Below are 16,225 nucleotides of genomic sequence, written 5' to 3'. Positions count from 1 at the left end.
ATGGTGGAATTAGAATGTGGCTCGCATCTGTTCGCTTGTTCCTCAGTTTTTACATGTCAATAGTTTCGGAATGCATTGACATAAGGGTTAATTAGTATTATCCCCCACTAGATGAGCCAATTAGGATTTCCCCCCTACTAGTTGGGAAATTATGGTCCCCCTAAACACACGGTTAACTTGGTTTGACCGTTAATTTTCAAGTCAAACAATTGAAAATTACATAAATGCTTTCATTGTTTGTAAAAAGAAAATATTCAATTTTAATTAGGTAGGAGGCGTATTTATGTTATTTTCAGTTGTTTGACTTGAAAATTAACGGTCAAATCAAGTTGACCGTGTGTCTAGATAAGAGACCCTAATTTTCCATCTAGGGGAAATCCTAATTGGCCCATCTAGTGGGGGGTAACACTAGTTCACCCCACTTTTGACATAATCATCCAAGTCACTAGTGACAACGCATTCAGTCAACAAACTTGACATTGTCCATGCCGGGACTATTTTCGCCGTCCATGCCGGGACTATTTTCGCCATACAGCTTACTTTATATGGTTTAATAGGATTATTATCATCTTTAGCCCATAAATAAAATAGTGAGTTTAGACATTTGGAATATTCTATTGCATGCCAGTAACTCTATCATGATAAACCTCCATAAGCATCAACCCAACATCTCCTGGTCTTGTTAACAATCTGTTCTTGCTCGATATTGACCTTATGGACCCATAACCCTATCAGGCAGGCATTGCCTACCAACGAGCAAGGGATGAGCACCTGAAATGGCGAAGTGCTTTAAGCTAAAGAATTAGCATATGGGGTTAGCAAAATTAGTACTGCAGGAAGCATGCCAATTATAGCAAACTGAGTCAGAGGTAGTAGAAGTCCAGAGGGGATGGACTATCAGAGGCATTAGAAGTGGGTGTTGAGAATTTAGTCGAAGTTAAGTAAAGGTTTTTAACAGGAAGCACTGAAGCAGGATGGTCTGAATATATCAGTTTCTTGGAAGAGGCATTAGTGAATTTTACTAAGTTTTCCTTTTGCAAGGTCATCCCAAATTCCCAATTCAAAAAGGAGTTTAGCTTCTGCTCATCTGAATCAAAACCTAAAAGTAAACTTGCACATTAAACTAAAGGCTGATTTTTGATAGAGAAGATCTTCTTACAATGGATAGAATCTCCACCAAAACTCGTCTCTCAATTGGATGTGTCTAGCCTTTATTAAAAAGAGTGTTAAAATTGTAGATCGTTAGATAAATATTGAACTTAAACACAACTTTTGACAAGATTAGACATATTCAAATATCTTGATATTTTGTGGAGATGATCTCTATTGTATGGAGAACATATTCCCAGAAAATCAGCCCTCTTAGTTCATTGTGCAAGTTGTGGATGTCAAAAATTCAATTCGTTTGACAATTTTTAATATTGGCAAAAGATGATTAGAAAAACCTAACATTTCTAGACTATTAGATATTTTTTCAAAAGTGAACAACAATTTTTATCTAGGTTAGAGGATATCAAACGAGTTGAATTTTTGTAGAGATAATCTTTATGGTTGGTATATCATATCCACAAAAAATTAGGTTTTAATTCATTTTGTAGATAAAGTTGTGAGTTGTTTTAGATTTGGTACTTTTATATATATATATATATATATATTATATGTTTGTATTTGCTATATTTAAATGAAAGTACGTATTTTACTGAAAAAAAAACATATGATAATCATTATAGCATTGTTGGTTAGTATTCCCTTGAAGCCATTAAAATAACATGAATGCTTTCCACTTTTAGGCGTGTATATAGAACATGGAGTGACTCTCAAGGACAAAACTGTCGAAAAAGTAACTCTCAAGGACACATTTTTTTTTCGTAATTCACAAGGACGGGGTAAATGAAAGGTTAAATATACCCTTGACGCGAAATAAAAAACGGATCGGGTAAATGAAATGTCAAGTATACCCCTGACGCGAAATAATTAACAGTCCGGCCCAGACGAAATGACCTGGTGTATTTAGTATGAACATTGAATATTCATAGTCCTTGGGTATGAACATTCATAGCATAGCTATTAGACCCAACTCGGATACTGACCCGGCATATGAACTGGGTCACTGGGTCACCGGTTCGACCAGTGGGTCATTGGTTCAACCAGTGGGTCAATACTTAAGTTGAAAATATTATATAATTCACTTAGTACATACATTTTCACAACTTCATTAGTGGCCCAGGTGGTCTTAGAGTCATTTCATTTTCCAATAAACCAAAGTTCAAGTCTATACAGATTATGTATATTTCTTATATAGTTAATAACTTTCTTTAAAAGTTTACTGGGGTAATGTTATTTATATTAGTTTGTTTAATAGTCACAGGAAAAGTTTGAGTCTAAGTACTAACAAATCCAAGTTTGTTTTGTGCTTGAGGTTCAAATTTTGAAATAAGTACTAACAAAGGGTTCTTATTTTGGAATAGTGGGTTCCTAATTTTGAAATAAGTTTTGTGCTCGAGGGTTACTAATTTTGAAAAAACAGGTCATCTAGAGTTACTTTTTTTCCAAATTGGTCCTTGTGACTTTTTCTTGTATATAGAATCATCTAAACTTATGTTTCAGGTTTATATATATATATATATATATATATATATATATATATATATATATAAAGTGTGTATGTTAGGAAGAGTATATGTTCCGTAACATGTTTACATGGTTTATGATTGCTCAATTGACTACTAAATGTAAATCATTCCCCTTATTCAACAAAGATTTTCCCAACCATAAGTTCTTCCAAAAGTTTTGTACATTTGACGTACTTCAGTTCCATCATAATTCCTACTTTCTGGTAGTTATTTTATTAAAACAATCATTCTCTGCTCTAAATTAATTTACACCTTGGATGCAATGAAGAAAGTGGAAATTTCCTACTGAGTGTCACTAGCCAGGATTCAGTATTACAGTAACTCAATGTCCTGCACTAATCAATAGTGGTCTTCTCTTGAGGCGACGCGTTCTCAACGAGTTCAAATCAAGTCGTACTTTATCCCGGAGTTGCAAAAGAGTTTGTGAATGCTATTGATGCATTGCCTGCGGCACTACTGGATATGCAACTGGAACAACATATGGAGAATGGGCAGGGTGATGTCCAGGGGGAAGCATAACTGGAGTCCCAACTGCCGATACCATGTGAGCTCCCGGACCAGAAATTGGCTGACCCATTGGAGCTCCATACATTCCTACACCAGGCATGTTAGGCGGCATTGGCCGATGCTTCATAGATGGTCCTACAGCAGTTGCAGTTGAGGTAGTTGTATTGGTTTGTTGACCTGTAATTGGTCCTTGGGGCGAGGAGACATCAGTACCGTTTATACTTGTAATGTCATGTATGCTTGACCTTCTCCTATCTCTGTTCATGGAATTCAATCGTATGAAATACTTTTGCGCATGACTAGCCACTTGAGTAGGTGTCCTTGAAATGACAAAGTTTCTCGATATACTTCTCCAATCACCTTTTCCAAACTTGTCAAGTCCAAGCAAGAACAATCTGTAATGCAAAACAATCATTTAGATCCATTAGTACTTGGAAATGTGTCCTTGTTCTTCATCATGTTTATATCATTAGTCCGTATATAAATGGAAGTTCAAACTCAAATATATTTTTGCATTTGTACCTGTGCTCTTCTTCAGTCCATGGAATTCCTTTTCGTCGCTCTTGCTCCGATCTAGACCCTCCTTTACTTCCTTGCCTGGTGGAACCTCCACTTACTCCATAGAATCCATTTGCATAATTATAATTCATTTTACTATCTTCCTGGTGTTCTTTTGTCGTAGTTTCGTCTCCTACATAATTAGGAACTGGGACATGTCCAGCCTCAATTGCCTTCAAATCCTCCACTAGTATATCATAGTGTCGCTTAACTTCTGCCACCGTTTTTCTTGGAACCGATGTAGCAATCTTCTCCCATTTATCCTTTGAGTCCTCAAGCCAATGCGCTGCAATTGCATTCTCGAATGCTTTATCTTCTTCTCTAGTCCATTGTCCATCGTCCGACATGTTTCTTCCTCTATGTATATATGTACTTAAACCTAATAACTTAGCCGATGAAGATGTAGTGATATTTTTTCAATGGGGTTATTCATTTGAGTCATAGCAGTTAAGAGAGTAATTGAGTGTGTGCAGGATAGGAGGGACGGGGAAAGAAGCTAGAGAGGGTGCAGGATAAGGAGGGAGATGGGGGTATTAGTGAAGAAGAAAAGAGGACCACAATGTAGGGATGGGTGTGTTGTCTCACTCACTCACTTGTGACTTCTTTTATTTGGTTTCATTCACTACTAGTGTGAGTGTGAGTGTAAGTTGCGCCTCAAGTCCTCAAAACTTGAAATCATGGAATGGGAGAGGTAAAGAATCTTTCAAAACAATTGGTTCAGTTTCCTGCCTAGAAAAACTTTCTTGTTTTTTAGCTTTGTGGGGTCTCTAACATATGTTGAAGGTGATTGTCAGACGTGGCCTTTCCTCTTCTACTCATTCTGTTATTTTGTACAACATGCTCATGATGATTTTTCAAGGCAGATGACAATGTTATGATGCACCTAACAGAATTATTCATTGTGCAAATTGTCAAAAAAAAATCTTTATGTTAAGACTTAAGAATAAAAATTGCCAGGAATTATGAAACAAATTTACAAACTAGCAGTAGGCATAGCTAAGCCCAGTCATGACTTTAACCGTCTTTGAAATCTTAGGAAGCACGACTAGTACTACAGTTCAGATTCAAATCTCTATCCAATAGCAGAATTCAGCAAGAACAAGAGCTGTATATACTTTCTAGTTAGATAATAATAATTGCATAAGACAAAAATGTCACTACTAACATTTGTATGGATGGATTGAAATTAAAGTTAATTCTTAGCTAAGGGTATTTTCAATTCATAAAACTCGAAACCTTAGTACAAAAGCCACAATGGGATCTGTCCCCTTCACGATAGGAAGGGCCAGATACAATTACCATGTAATCAGTAATCAGTAATCACTTAATTTCTGCATTGTTTTCAGTCTTTACGTACTGTTTTTATCCGCACTTTAAATCCATTTTTTTTGCTGACGTGGTGTTCACAGCCCCTTCGAGTGGTCTAGTCACCACGCCCACCAGGCATTTAGAGTCCTGCCCGCACTCTATATCCATTTGTTTGCAGTCTTCATTGTTTGCAGAGATACAATCATACATCGACATCCACATTTCAAAATGCAGTGGAATAAAAACTTACCTGAAAATATGTAGGTAACCAGACACTAAAGTTACAGTTTATCAGAACATGATTCGTCATGTAATCATGTGCTTTTGAAGCAAAAATTACCACTATCGGTGTTGATGACAGGTAGCTAACTGATTGTAACTTGTGTGCGGATTTTTTCGGAAGTTGTATATCTGAAACCTTGTCATGTACCAAAGTGCAGCCCTTGCCCAACTTGGTGATATTCTGATGTAGGAGTAATGCACCGTTAGCTCTCAAACAATCTGAATAATCAATCTTTAATCAATAGTCGATCAAATAAATTGACTAAACAAGAAGTGTCTTTTACAAACTCTGATACCGTTATTCATACTTTTGTGGTTGGGCCAACCAACTAGTAGCTTAAGGTCTACAGGCTTGGGCTCAAAAAATAGGAACCAAACATAAAAATCGGGATAGTGCACCCTAACCCATGAATGGGTTGGGCAATACAGGCTACCAAACAGGGCCTCAAGAGACTTTAAATAGGCGTCCAAACTATAAGTAAATAAAGACTAATGTAACCCTAAAGTTCACTAATTAAAACCCCCCAAATAATAAATTCGATATAAAATAGCCCATAGGCGTGTGCGCTCATTCTTGGAGACCAAACTATAGGCATGCACCCATCAATTCCCTATCATATTCAAAGGTGTTACTCTTTTTCATAGTGTTTTACTTCATATTTTACAGTTTACACTACTTTTCACTTTGTCGTATTGCCAATGGAAATATGGTAGACATGCATGCCAATGTTATTACTAAGCATAGAAAATCTATACGAGCATTTTCAATGCAAACAACTTGCTACCTCCACATAGACGCCACATAGGACTATTTCCTCTCATAGTTATCTTCTTGGTGATAAGCTATTAAGGGTTGGCTAATGCAAATGTAACTTTAAAATTCGGACATAATGTTTTATTAAGGTAAAAAATGAAAAAATATCGAAAAAAAATACGTCGGACGTAATGAAATATCCTATCCGAAAGAAAAAAAAAACGAAAAAAGTTTAAAAAACTCGCCGGACGGAATGAAACATCCTGTCCGAAAAAAAAATAAAAAAAAGACGTGAGACGAAATAAAAGGTTTCATCTGAAGATCACAAATCAACAACTATCTCAGTAGCAAGTGCTACTACCCTCATTATAACTTAGTAAAAAACTACCTTCATTGTCACATTTGTATTGGACTATTGTTTTTTGGCTCATAAGGATGACAAATTGTTATTTCTCCTCAAAACTGTTTGCATTGGGAATGCCTAACGTAAAACTCAAAACAATCATTAGTATATATATTCTTGAAAAATAATGCTTCTTCAATACAAGGTAATTCTTGATGTATAGTTGAAGAACATATTTAAAAGAAAAGACATCTTACTTTAATGGCATCATGTGACAATGTTGACAACATGACTGCATCAGAAAGAGAATTGTGAATATCACATAAAGTGGATATTGCTGTCCTCAAAGAAGGACTATCAATTAATTTGTTCATGGAACTTCCCCCTTGATATTTTGGATGAGTGGTCCTAAAGCTATAACATTTTGTTTTCACTTTCAGTTGTCTAGATTTGGAAATATTTCTAAAATAGACCCAAATTATTACCATGGTATCATGTATATGTCTCAAATTGATATCAGTAGTTTCAGTACATGTACATCACAGATGTGGGTCTGACATAAATACTGCCACTAAATTTGTTAGGGAATATAGGCTATTCACCGCATCCAGAGGCAATACTGAAATAACAGTTAAAAGAGAACGAATTGACTGATCTTGAGGCCATGTTGAATAGGTACCTTAAGGTTTAAACCTCAATTTCGTTATTTCCAGAAGAATGACCATACATGGTCCCCAGATCAAGTAATTGGTTCTCCAAGTACAATCACATTAAGGGATATGGAAAACAATTTCGCAGGCTCTGGAGTATTATCGGAACAAGTATGCAAATGCAAACCATGCTGTGCACTGGTTTTTTTTTCTTTCTAAAGTCTTAAAAGTATTGAAATCCGTATCTCGAATTCGATAGTTAACATGATTATTTTGGATTCTAATTCTAATTGGTAATTGTAATTATGTAGGAAAAGCTTATCTATTTTTTTAATAGGAAATAATTACATGATTTTTTTGGATTCTAATTATAATTGTTTAAGTGACAGTAAATTTTTTTTTTAAATTATTAATAAAAAAGAGCTTGTTCTAATATTAGCGAGGGAAATTGGGAATAATTATATAATTTAAATGATATTAGGGAGGCTTTTTTAAATTATTAATAAATAGGGGGTTTGTTCTAATATTTGTGAGGGAGGTGTTTACTCGAAATTTAACAACTATGGAGATTACAAATTGCCTACTCGAGAGTGGAGAAGAGTTGCTAAATACCCGGCTATCCTATAGTGTAGAGATGTTCCTTTACAGAATTTGTTTCGTAAGAGAAAGCGTAATACATTAGGACTATGTATATTGCATCAAAGTTAAATATTTGGTTATTTTTTTACTAACTCTATTTGGGATGGAATATAATTACTCTCTTACTTAATTAGATGGGAGGAGTTGTTTGATAAGACATTTCTGTGTTGTCCCTTGAAACTCATTAACCGATGGCGAAATGGAGTACGGACAAGAAAAAGACTTGCTTTGGAGGCATCTCTTTGCTTACTTAATGCTTTCATTTAAACTGACTGGGTTTCCAGTGAATCTATATTGTTACTAGGCAACAGTACATTAGAATCAGTAAAAGAGTGTACAATCCAAAATTCTGGTAGGGGATTACGACATTAAATCAGCTCCAGAGAAGGATACCCGGGTAGCATCATGCACCAGTCCCTTGGCTCTATCAATATGATGTAGGTCTGCCTCGAATATGATATCGAATTGAAAAACCTCAAAGTGTAATGTATATATGGCAAATGTATTTTATACATTTAGTTTCAATCCAAACTTTCAGACTGGTGCTCCTTCTGTTTCTAATTGTTCACCAGAACTCTTTCTATTACAACGTTCTCACAGAATGTCTTGTAATATCGGCATATTCCTTTACAAGATTTGCGTTTTCAAGAGAATGAACACTTTTTTCTGATATAAATATATCACGCAAATGTCAGCTATTCAGCAGTATATATTTTCAAGGTCAAGGTAGATTTGATCAAGAAAAACGGTTGAGAAATCAGTTTGTACATAATAAAACTTTGATATTGTCTTGCCATAATGTCGATATATAGTTCTGTCTATACTCTATACTCTATACTCCTGATTCCTGAATCCATTTTCAAACACTCGTCAGTAATGAAAATATTTGACGTCACCCAAAACATTTTCTAGTTTTTAATTGAACTAGAATAGCAATGATTTCGAAGTAGAACAGGAATGTTTGAAGTTGTTAATAAGAAACATCTACCTCCAAATTCCTTCAGGAAATGATGCACATCCCTACTTCTTCAAATCATCCAATTTCAGATACCTATCGTGACACAACTCATCATAATTCATAAATACTTACTGAAAATTGCGTTTAGAAAAATTGGCAACAGATATCGGAAAATTATTCATGGCGGTCAATGCCAACATCAATTTATCCGATATATTGCATTGGCCCGACATTTTCATTAATCATTACATCAACGAAAACGATCCAGATGGGCCAAATAAGGTCCAGAGATATCTACAACTTGGGCCACACTCTCAATCTACTTGGGAGTTGGGACTTATTCTTTAATTTTCCCAACAGCCCAGATTCCTAACCGTGTCCTTTTGTAACACGGTTTCACTACCATCTCATCATCATATATTAAAATCTTTGTTTCCCAAAACGAAAGAAAAAAGAAAAACCATTTCTTGAAATCAACCAATTTTTTTTTTTGTGTGTAGACATGGGAAACACAGAGAAGTTGATGAATCAAATAATGGAACTAAAATTCACATCAAAATCACTCCTACGCCAATCCCAAAAATGCGCCAAAGAAGAAAAGTCCGAAAAACTCAAAGTGAAAAAAGCCATAGAGAAAGGAAACATGGACGGAGCTAGAATCTACGCCGAAAACTCAATCCGCAAACGCAGCGAACAGATGAATTACTTACGCCTAGCGTCCCGTCTAGACGCGGTAGTTGCACGTCTCGACACGCAAGCGAAGATGAGTACTATATCAAAATCCATGGGGTCGATTGTGAAGTCGTTGGAATCATCACTTACTACTGGCAATTTACAAAAGATGTCGGAGACTATGGACCAGTTTGAGAAGCAGTTTGTTAATATGGAAGTACAAGCTGAGTTTATGGAGAGTTCGATGGCGGGGAGTACTTCGTTGAGTACTCCGGAAGGGATGTTAATAGTTTGATGCAACAGGTGGCGGATGATTATGGGTTGGAAGTTTCTGTTGGGCTTCCTCAAGCTGCGGGTCATGCAATTGCGGCGGCATCTAAGAGTAATGAGAAGGTTGATGAAGATGATCTTTCGAGGCGATTGGCTGAGCTTAAGGCCAGAGGGTAAGGGTTTATGATGGGTTTTTTAAGTTTTTATGTATAGTGTGTGTTATTTGTGGAGCTTTGATTGTGTGTGTGGAGGATAGAAGATACAGATACTTAAATTGTTATGAACTTGGATTATGATTGCTCCATTTGGTTATTAAATCTTCGGTAATTGGTAACATTCGATGGTTTTAGGTTTTTGTTTGTTGAACAGGTTAGTTTTGTATTTTAAGTGTTGTTGGGTAGTTGTGTTGTTTGCTATTATCTCAAGGGAGGGGTTATAGGGACATATCTTATCTTAACACGTAAACAAACTCAAAATCGTTAGGGCATTTATAAGTTTTGGATTAGGCTAATTTTTTTTAGATATGATTTCCTAACTATTCTAAACATTGTCACAAATAATCAAAAAAATAAAAAAAATTCTAAACTTGCCTAATATAATATAAAAAATGGTGAAAATAAATGGTCTACAATTAGTCAAATTTTGTAAATTGCTAACTACATTTTGCAAGTTTGGAATTTTTGGATTTTTTTTATTATTTGTAACAATGTTTAGAATAGTTAAGAGATCATATCTACGAAAAATTAGTCTAATCCAAAACTTATAAATGCCCTAACGATTTTGAGTTTGTTTACGTGTTAAGATAAAATGTCCCTAGAACCCATCCCTTATCTCAAACTTATTATGATGCTAGCCATGTGGGGTTATGTCATAATATCTTGGTGTTGTTTGGACATGCGATATGAGAGTATTGTGGTTGTGAGTATAGATTGTTATTGCTCCATTTGGTTTTTAAACTTTAGATAGTTGTTATTATTTGATGGTTTTAGATTTATGTTTGTGGAATTAGTGAAGTGTTCTTGGGTGGTTGATATGGGTCTGCTACTATGTCAAACGTATACTGTGCTATTGATTTGGGGTTATCATTATAGAACTTATAATATGTTGGTGTAGCTTGGACTTGCAAAATTCTAGCATTCTGGCCGTGGAGTTTATGGTGCAAGCTTGGTTGATTTGTTAAACTATGTGTTGTTAAAATCGGATACCAAGTCGATTTGGTTTTGAGTGGGAGACATCTTCAATGAATGTGTAGTCTTTGAAATGTAGGAATAGATTGTACTTCATCCTTTCTTCCCCATAGCAATTGGGGATTTAATAGCATATTGGCATTGTTGAAAAAAACATAAGTTTACATTGATGGGGATACGAAATGTCTGATTACGACAAATTATAAATAATTGAGGTATATCACATACAATATGTGTTCGATACAGACACGTGTATACGCATCCGACATGGATTATTTTTAAAATATGGCGTGTCCATGTAACATAGAAAAAAACACATAAGAGCCTCGAGCACTAGGCCTCTTAGAGGCTTAAGGAAAACCTCAAAGGCGATTGAGGCGTAAGCCTCGTTGTCTAGTAAAACGTCCTTTAAAATAAGGACTTTTGTTACGTGAAGAAGAGTAGTAAGATTTGCAGCAGGCAGATTCCTGCCCCGCTTCTTTGTTTTGGGATGAAAATCTGAAGTTCACATATTAGATATCATCTAAGTTACATTGACACGGATATGTGTGTTCGTGATCCAACACACAAAAATATGTAGTGTCTGACATGGTGAAATATAAAAAATGAAGGTATGTCACATACAATAAGTGTCCGATATGTGTTCGACATGGACACATGGATACGTATCTGATACAGATTTATATTACACATGGTGAAATATAAAAAATTATGGCATGTCGATGTAACATAGGATATCATAAACTGCATCTTCATGGTGCATATGAGTACTCTAGTGAGTCACATATTATAGAACTTAGGTACCAAAATATCCTTGAACAATAGCCATAGACTCTGCAACATAGCATGTGGTCACTCCCAAGCCACCTATAAGAGTTCCTATTACTTGCCTGTGTGTATCCTGAACAGATTACCCCACCCGGCTGGTCCTGACTCCTGAGTTCCATCGGTATTTACCTTGATAGTGTTCGGTGGAGGTGGAGTCCAGTAACACTCAATGTCCTTGGTGCTCTTCTAAGCTTGTTGGTAGTCCAAAAGCATAGAGAGTAGCTAAGTTCTGCTGCGTATTATTCATAGAACCTCCTGATTTGTGTTATGCTTCCTTGATTGCTTTTCTGATTGCTTGAACTTTAGAGATTATATTAGTTTTTCTACAAACTACGAATTACAAGATTCCGCAAAAACCATGTTTTTTTCAAGTTTCAACTATTGGCCTTTATGACAATTAAAAAATCTGGTTATGTTCCTTGATGATTGCGATCACCTTCCCTGCTGTTCAGTGTTCCCTCCCAGCTGTTGAGCACTTGAGCTGCAGCTTTCGAAAGTGAGAGTAACTGCTGGTTCTGCTGCCTGCAGCTTAGCTTGTTCTGTTGATATTGCCCTTCCTCATGTTGCAGCAGCCACCATTGCCCCTGACCGCAGCAGCAAAGAGTTACCTATATTCTTATGAAAAGTAGCTTCAAAGCTATCTTCCCAGTCCTCTTTGTGTGTGTATGTATGTGTGTGTTCCGTCCATTCCAGCTGTCTTTTACTCTGTTCATATCCCTATCCTAGTTCTGCTCTGAACTTGGATTGAGGTATGCTTACTTGAATTTGAGACACTGAAGATATAACCCCATCAATCTGTTTTTCATAAAACCATGCTTAAATATGAAACAATATCATTTTGGTTAATAGTCCCCTTTTTGAGTATCAAATTGAAACTTCACTTTTATTAAAATCTTATTACCTCTTGGTGGAATCAATGCAGTCTCTCAGATGTTTTGTTACTCTGTTCCAAGTTTCTTTACAGGTCTAATTCAGTAGAGAAGTCCTCAGCTCTTATCATTTGTTATCCTCTCTGGTTAAATTTTGATGTTCTGGCTTTTGAATGTTTCTTTATGTGATCTGTACTTCCTACTTGCGTTTTAACTAACGCATTACTCTTAGTTCAGCATTGGGGAAACCTCATTTGATGGCACCGATGTTATGTTTGTATGAAGCACTTGGTCATATGCATATCCTCATATAATAATAGGATTTGATACCATCTGCAATTATTGACCCGAAATGTCATATATTAGATGAGTAGTGCTACACGGACCTACTTTTTAGACCTACTATTGCGACTCACTATTTGGATAATGTTGGTTTGGATTGCAATACACACGGACACGTATTTCTATGTAAATCAATGATTACCATTAGTAGGTCGGTTAAGTAGGTCTGTGTATCATTAATGATATTAGATAGAACTTTTAACTGTTTAGCTAGATGTGATATTTGAAATTTAAAACAGGAAAGAAAAAGGCGACGCTGGATTTTATTGGATACTAGTTGTATCCTGAAAATATTCTTTGATGGCTCTGTTTGGGTTGGAGTTGTTTTTTTCTCCTTGGCTCCCACTTAGAGACCCTTCCACAGTCAACATTTTGAACCTACAGCGTTGCAGGGAACTGAATCTTTGTGTAATAAGGCGGAGGAATTTGCTCTTAAGGAGCACTTTACTCCAAAGTGGTTAGGAGCAATTATTCTCCTGAGATGTTTGTCGAGATGGCTAATGTGGTGTGTGTGAAAAGGTTCTTAGGAGAAAATATTTTGCTCCAAATATGCGCTTGGAGCAAAGTTAAATTTTTTTTCCTTGAAAAGCTTGTTTATGCAACAGTTCATGTGTTTTTGAGGTGTGGTCAACTGTGCCTGTTGGACTACATTATTAACTTTTAAGGATTGCCCTTCACTTCATGATTGAAATTTTAGGAAACTGATACTAATCTGAAGTAGATGACTAAATACTGTGCAAGTGCAGGATAATTTCAGTATGGTGGGTTAAGAGACATGGTTGTGATTATGGAGATGATTATGTTACTGATACAAATGCTATATGTGGAAAACAGTTTCCCTGTTAATACTTCTGACATCTAGGAATGTGTTACCCAAAAATATTTGGAAATTGATTTTTGATCTTAAGACCACCTGATTCGATTTCCTTTAGTTAGTCTAAGCTCAAACGGCACTTGTACGTGAGTGCATGCACCTTTGCCATCTGTTGAGTAAGATGGTCTGGCGACTGCATTTCTTTCAGAACATACTCATGAAGCTCACAATGCTAAGGAGCTATTTCTCTTAACTGATGGACAATACTTCATTGAATTCCATGGAAACACAATCATAGAGGTTCCTTCGATCTAGTTATCTATAGACTATAGTAAACCAGTCTCGAAGTATAGTTCAAAGCAGACCACTTCAAAGGAAATAGGAAAAACTCAGATATTTATTGTTTAGCCACATCAACCACAATTACAAAAGTACTACAATCTATTTACTATCACATTATAACTTGAACAAAAACTACATGCTTAGAACCGTCATCCGAAATTCTATCAAACTGGGTTCCTATCAGTTGTCTTTTGTGAAATAGGTAGCAATAACACTATTAACAGTCATCTCAAGGAAGACAATATCATATTCTCATGGGAGCAGCAGTGTGTGGTCGAGAGTCTCTTGCTAGTGTCCCTGTACCTCATTCAGATGAAAACAAAGATCAAGTCCAAGGTATTGACTCATCAAATAGGACAGCAAGGGTCAGTACGTGAGACACTTGAACTACAAAGTGGGATCTGTTCTTTGCAACCTCAGGATCTTCGTTGCTTGTTTGAGAGAGAGGGTTGTGTATCTGGACATACGTATGGCAGGCCAATTTCAGAAAGAGTTAGTTAAGGTCAGTTTGCCTTACTATAATCCTCTTACTGTTGCTGTTGCTGTTGCTGTTGCTGTTGTATGTAATAGAAACAGAGAACAGACATTTCAAGAAAATATGTATCTAGGGCTCTTTTCTCAAAGGCCTCTGGTAAGGGTATATCGTATATGTTGCAGTCCGGCAGAATCATTTGACCTCCATACGTACTACACGTAGATCACTTCACTCTTAATATTTAGAATTATCACTTAACTCTTAATATTTAGAATTAGCTTTTGTAATGGTATACGTATAAACTTCTAAGTCTATGAGAGGGAAATTGTTGCAAATTTTAGACGACATGATATATAAGTAGATAATTTTGACAAAAGATTGTAAAGCAGTTGAAACATTTTTACTACGCATCTTTTCTCCAATACATACTTGTAATGATGAATATAGGTGAAATTCTAATAACATCATAAGGACTAATAACTTGTGACTTATTAGGCACATCAACGCAGCCTTGCGGTGAGCACAAAGCGAACTATTCTTTCGACTTTTGCTAATTAAACAATAACATATCATAAGCACCAAGCAGAACTTATGACTTACTGAAAGCATATCTTGCGAGGAGGCACAAAGCGAAGTATTCTTTCGCCTTTTACTAAAGATTACTATTCAAATGAAGTATGCCATTATGTGCAGCGAGCGCATGATGTTCCTTTCGTCTGTTACGTTTCAAGCATGCAAGTGTCCAACAAGTTATTTATACAAGTGTCTGTGCGATATCTTTCTCTCATACTTCCAATAAACACAACACAAAGATTACATCATCACCCGTTCACTAAGATATGGCTGATGTACTTGTCTCTCCCCTTGTTGAACTTCTTCGCTCCAATTTAACTTCTTTGATCAGGAACGAGTTTCGTTCACTATATGGTGTGAAGAAGGACTTGGAGAAACTCTCCAGCACTTTGGGCACTGTTCGATCTGTCCTTGACGACGCAGAGACGAAACAGATCAAAGACAAGCTGATTGGAGATTGGCTAAGAAAGCTCAAGGATGCTGCTTATGAAGCCGAAAACACCATGGATGATTGCGCATTAGAATTTCAACGCACTGAGTTGCGGGAAGCAAGTAACTCCCTCTCAACTTGTTTTGATTTCACACACCTTGTGTTTCGTCACAAAGTGGGAATAAGAATTAAAGAACTCAGGGAAAAATTTGATGAAATTGCTGCTGAAAGGCTCAAGTTTCATTTGAGTAGTGGACTTAAAGAGGATGGTGGTACAGAGTTAGGTCCCGACCGAGAAACTAGCCCTAAACTAACTGAACCAATAGTTTATGGGAGAGATGAGGACAGAGAAATTATTGTGAAGATACTGCTAGACAATGTGAAGAGTCAAAGTAATCTTTCCATCTGTCCTATACTTGGAAGTTGGAATTGGTGGCTTGGGAAAGACCACCCTTGCTCAATTGATCTATAATGATGTGAGAATTGTAGATCAATTTAATACCAGAATTTGGATTTTTGTCTCTGATGATTTCAGCCTCAAAAGAGTTGCAAAAATGATTATAGAATTTCTTTCTGAAAGAGGCTGCGATCTCGCAGAGATAAATCCTATGCAAAACTAGCTCGAAAAATCTTGTCAGAATCTTCAAGGACCACCCACTGCACCCAGGCTCCCCCTTTCGATACTTGTCGACAACGACTGATATGATTAGCGGGTCTAATGATCTATTAGTCCACTAATTAAAACTAGAAAAAGGAACACCTAATAGCTGGCATGAAGGAAATAAGCTGGT

At 36.3% G+C, this 16,225-nt stretch overlaps 2 protein-coding genes and 1 pseudogene across 2 annotated transcripts; 2 read left to right on the top strand and 1 right to left on the bottom strand.

Annotated features, from left to right (window-relative positions):
* Nucleotides 1–2,727: 2,727 nt before the first annotated feature.
* On the bottom strand, nucleotides 2,728–4,391 carry LOC147479818 (transcription factor MYBS1-like). The gene is made up of 2 exons (XM_086578286.1): nucleotides 3,663–4,391; nucleotides 2,728–3,535 (listed from the first exon to the last, which is right to left on the bottom strand). Exons 1-2 carry the CDS (start codon nucleotides 4,043–4,045, stop codon nucleotides 3,064–3,066), a joined length of 855 nt encoding a protein of 284 aa, XP_086434412.1. The 5' UTR covers nucleotides 4,046–4,391; the 3' UTR covers nucleotides 2,728–3,063.
* A 4,616-nt stretch (nucleotides 4,392–9,007) lies between these two features.
* On the top strand, nucleotides 9,008–9,910 carry LOC147479817 (ESCRT-related protein CHMP1B pseudogene; annotated as a pseudogene).
* Nucleotides 9,911–15,270: 5,360 nt separating this feature from the next.
* Nucleotides 15,271–15,906, top strand: LOC147479816 (putative disease resistance protein RGA4). The gene has a single exon (XM_086578501.1). The coding sequence runs from the start codon at nucleotides 15,271–15,273 to the stop codon at nucleotides 15,904–15,906; it is 636 nt and encodes a 211-aa protein (XP_086434627.1).
* Nucleotides 15,907–16,225: the final 319 nt, after the last annotated feature.

This window comes from Coptis chinensis, chromosome 8, assembly GCF_015680905.1.
Source record: "Coptis chinensis isolate HL-2020 chromosome 8, ASM1568090v1, whole genome shotgun sequence".
Classification (NCBI taxonomy): domain Eukaryota; kingdom Viridiplantae; phylum Streptophyta; class Magnoliopsida; order Ranunculales; family Ranunculaceae; genus Coptis; species Coptis chinensis.
Note: the sequence above shows the minus strand (reverse complement) of the source record. Positions and strands in the feature narration are given on the sequence as shown.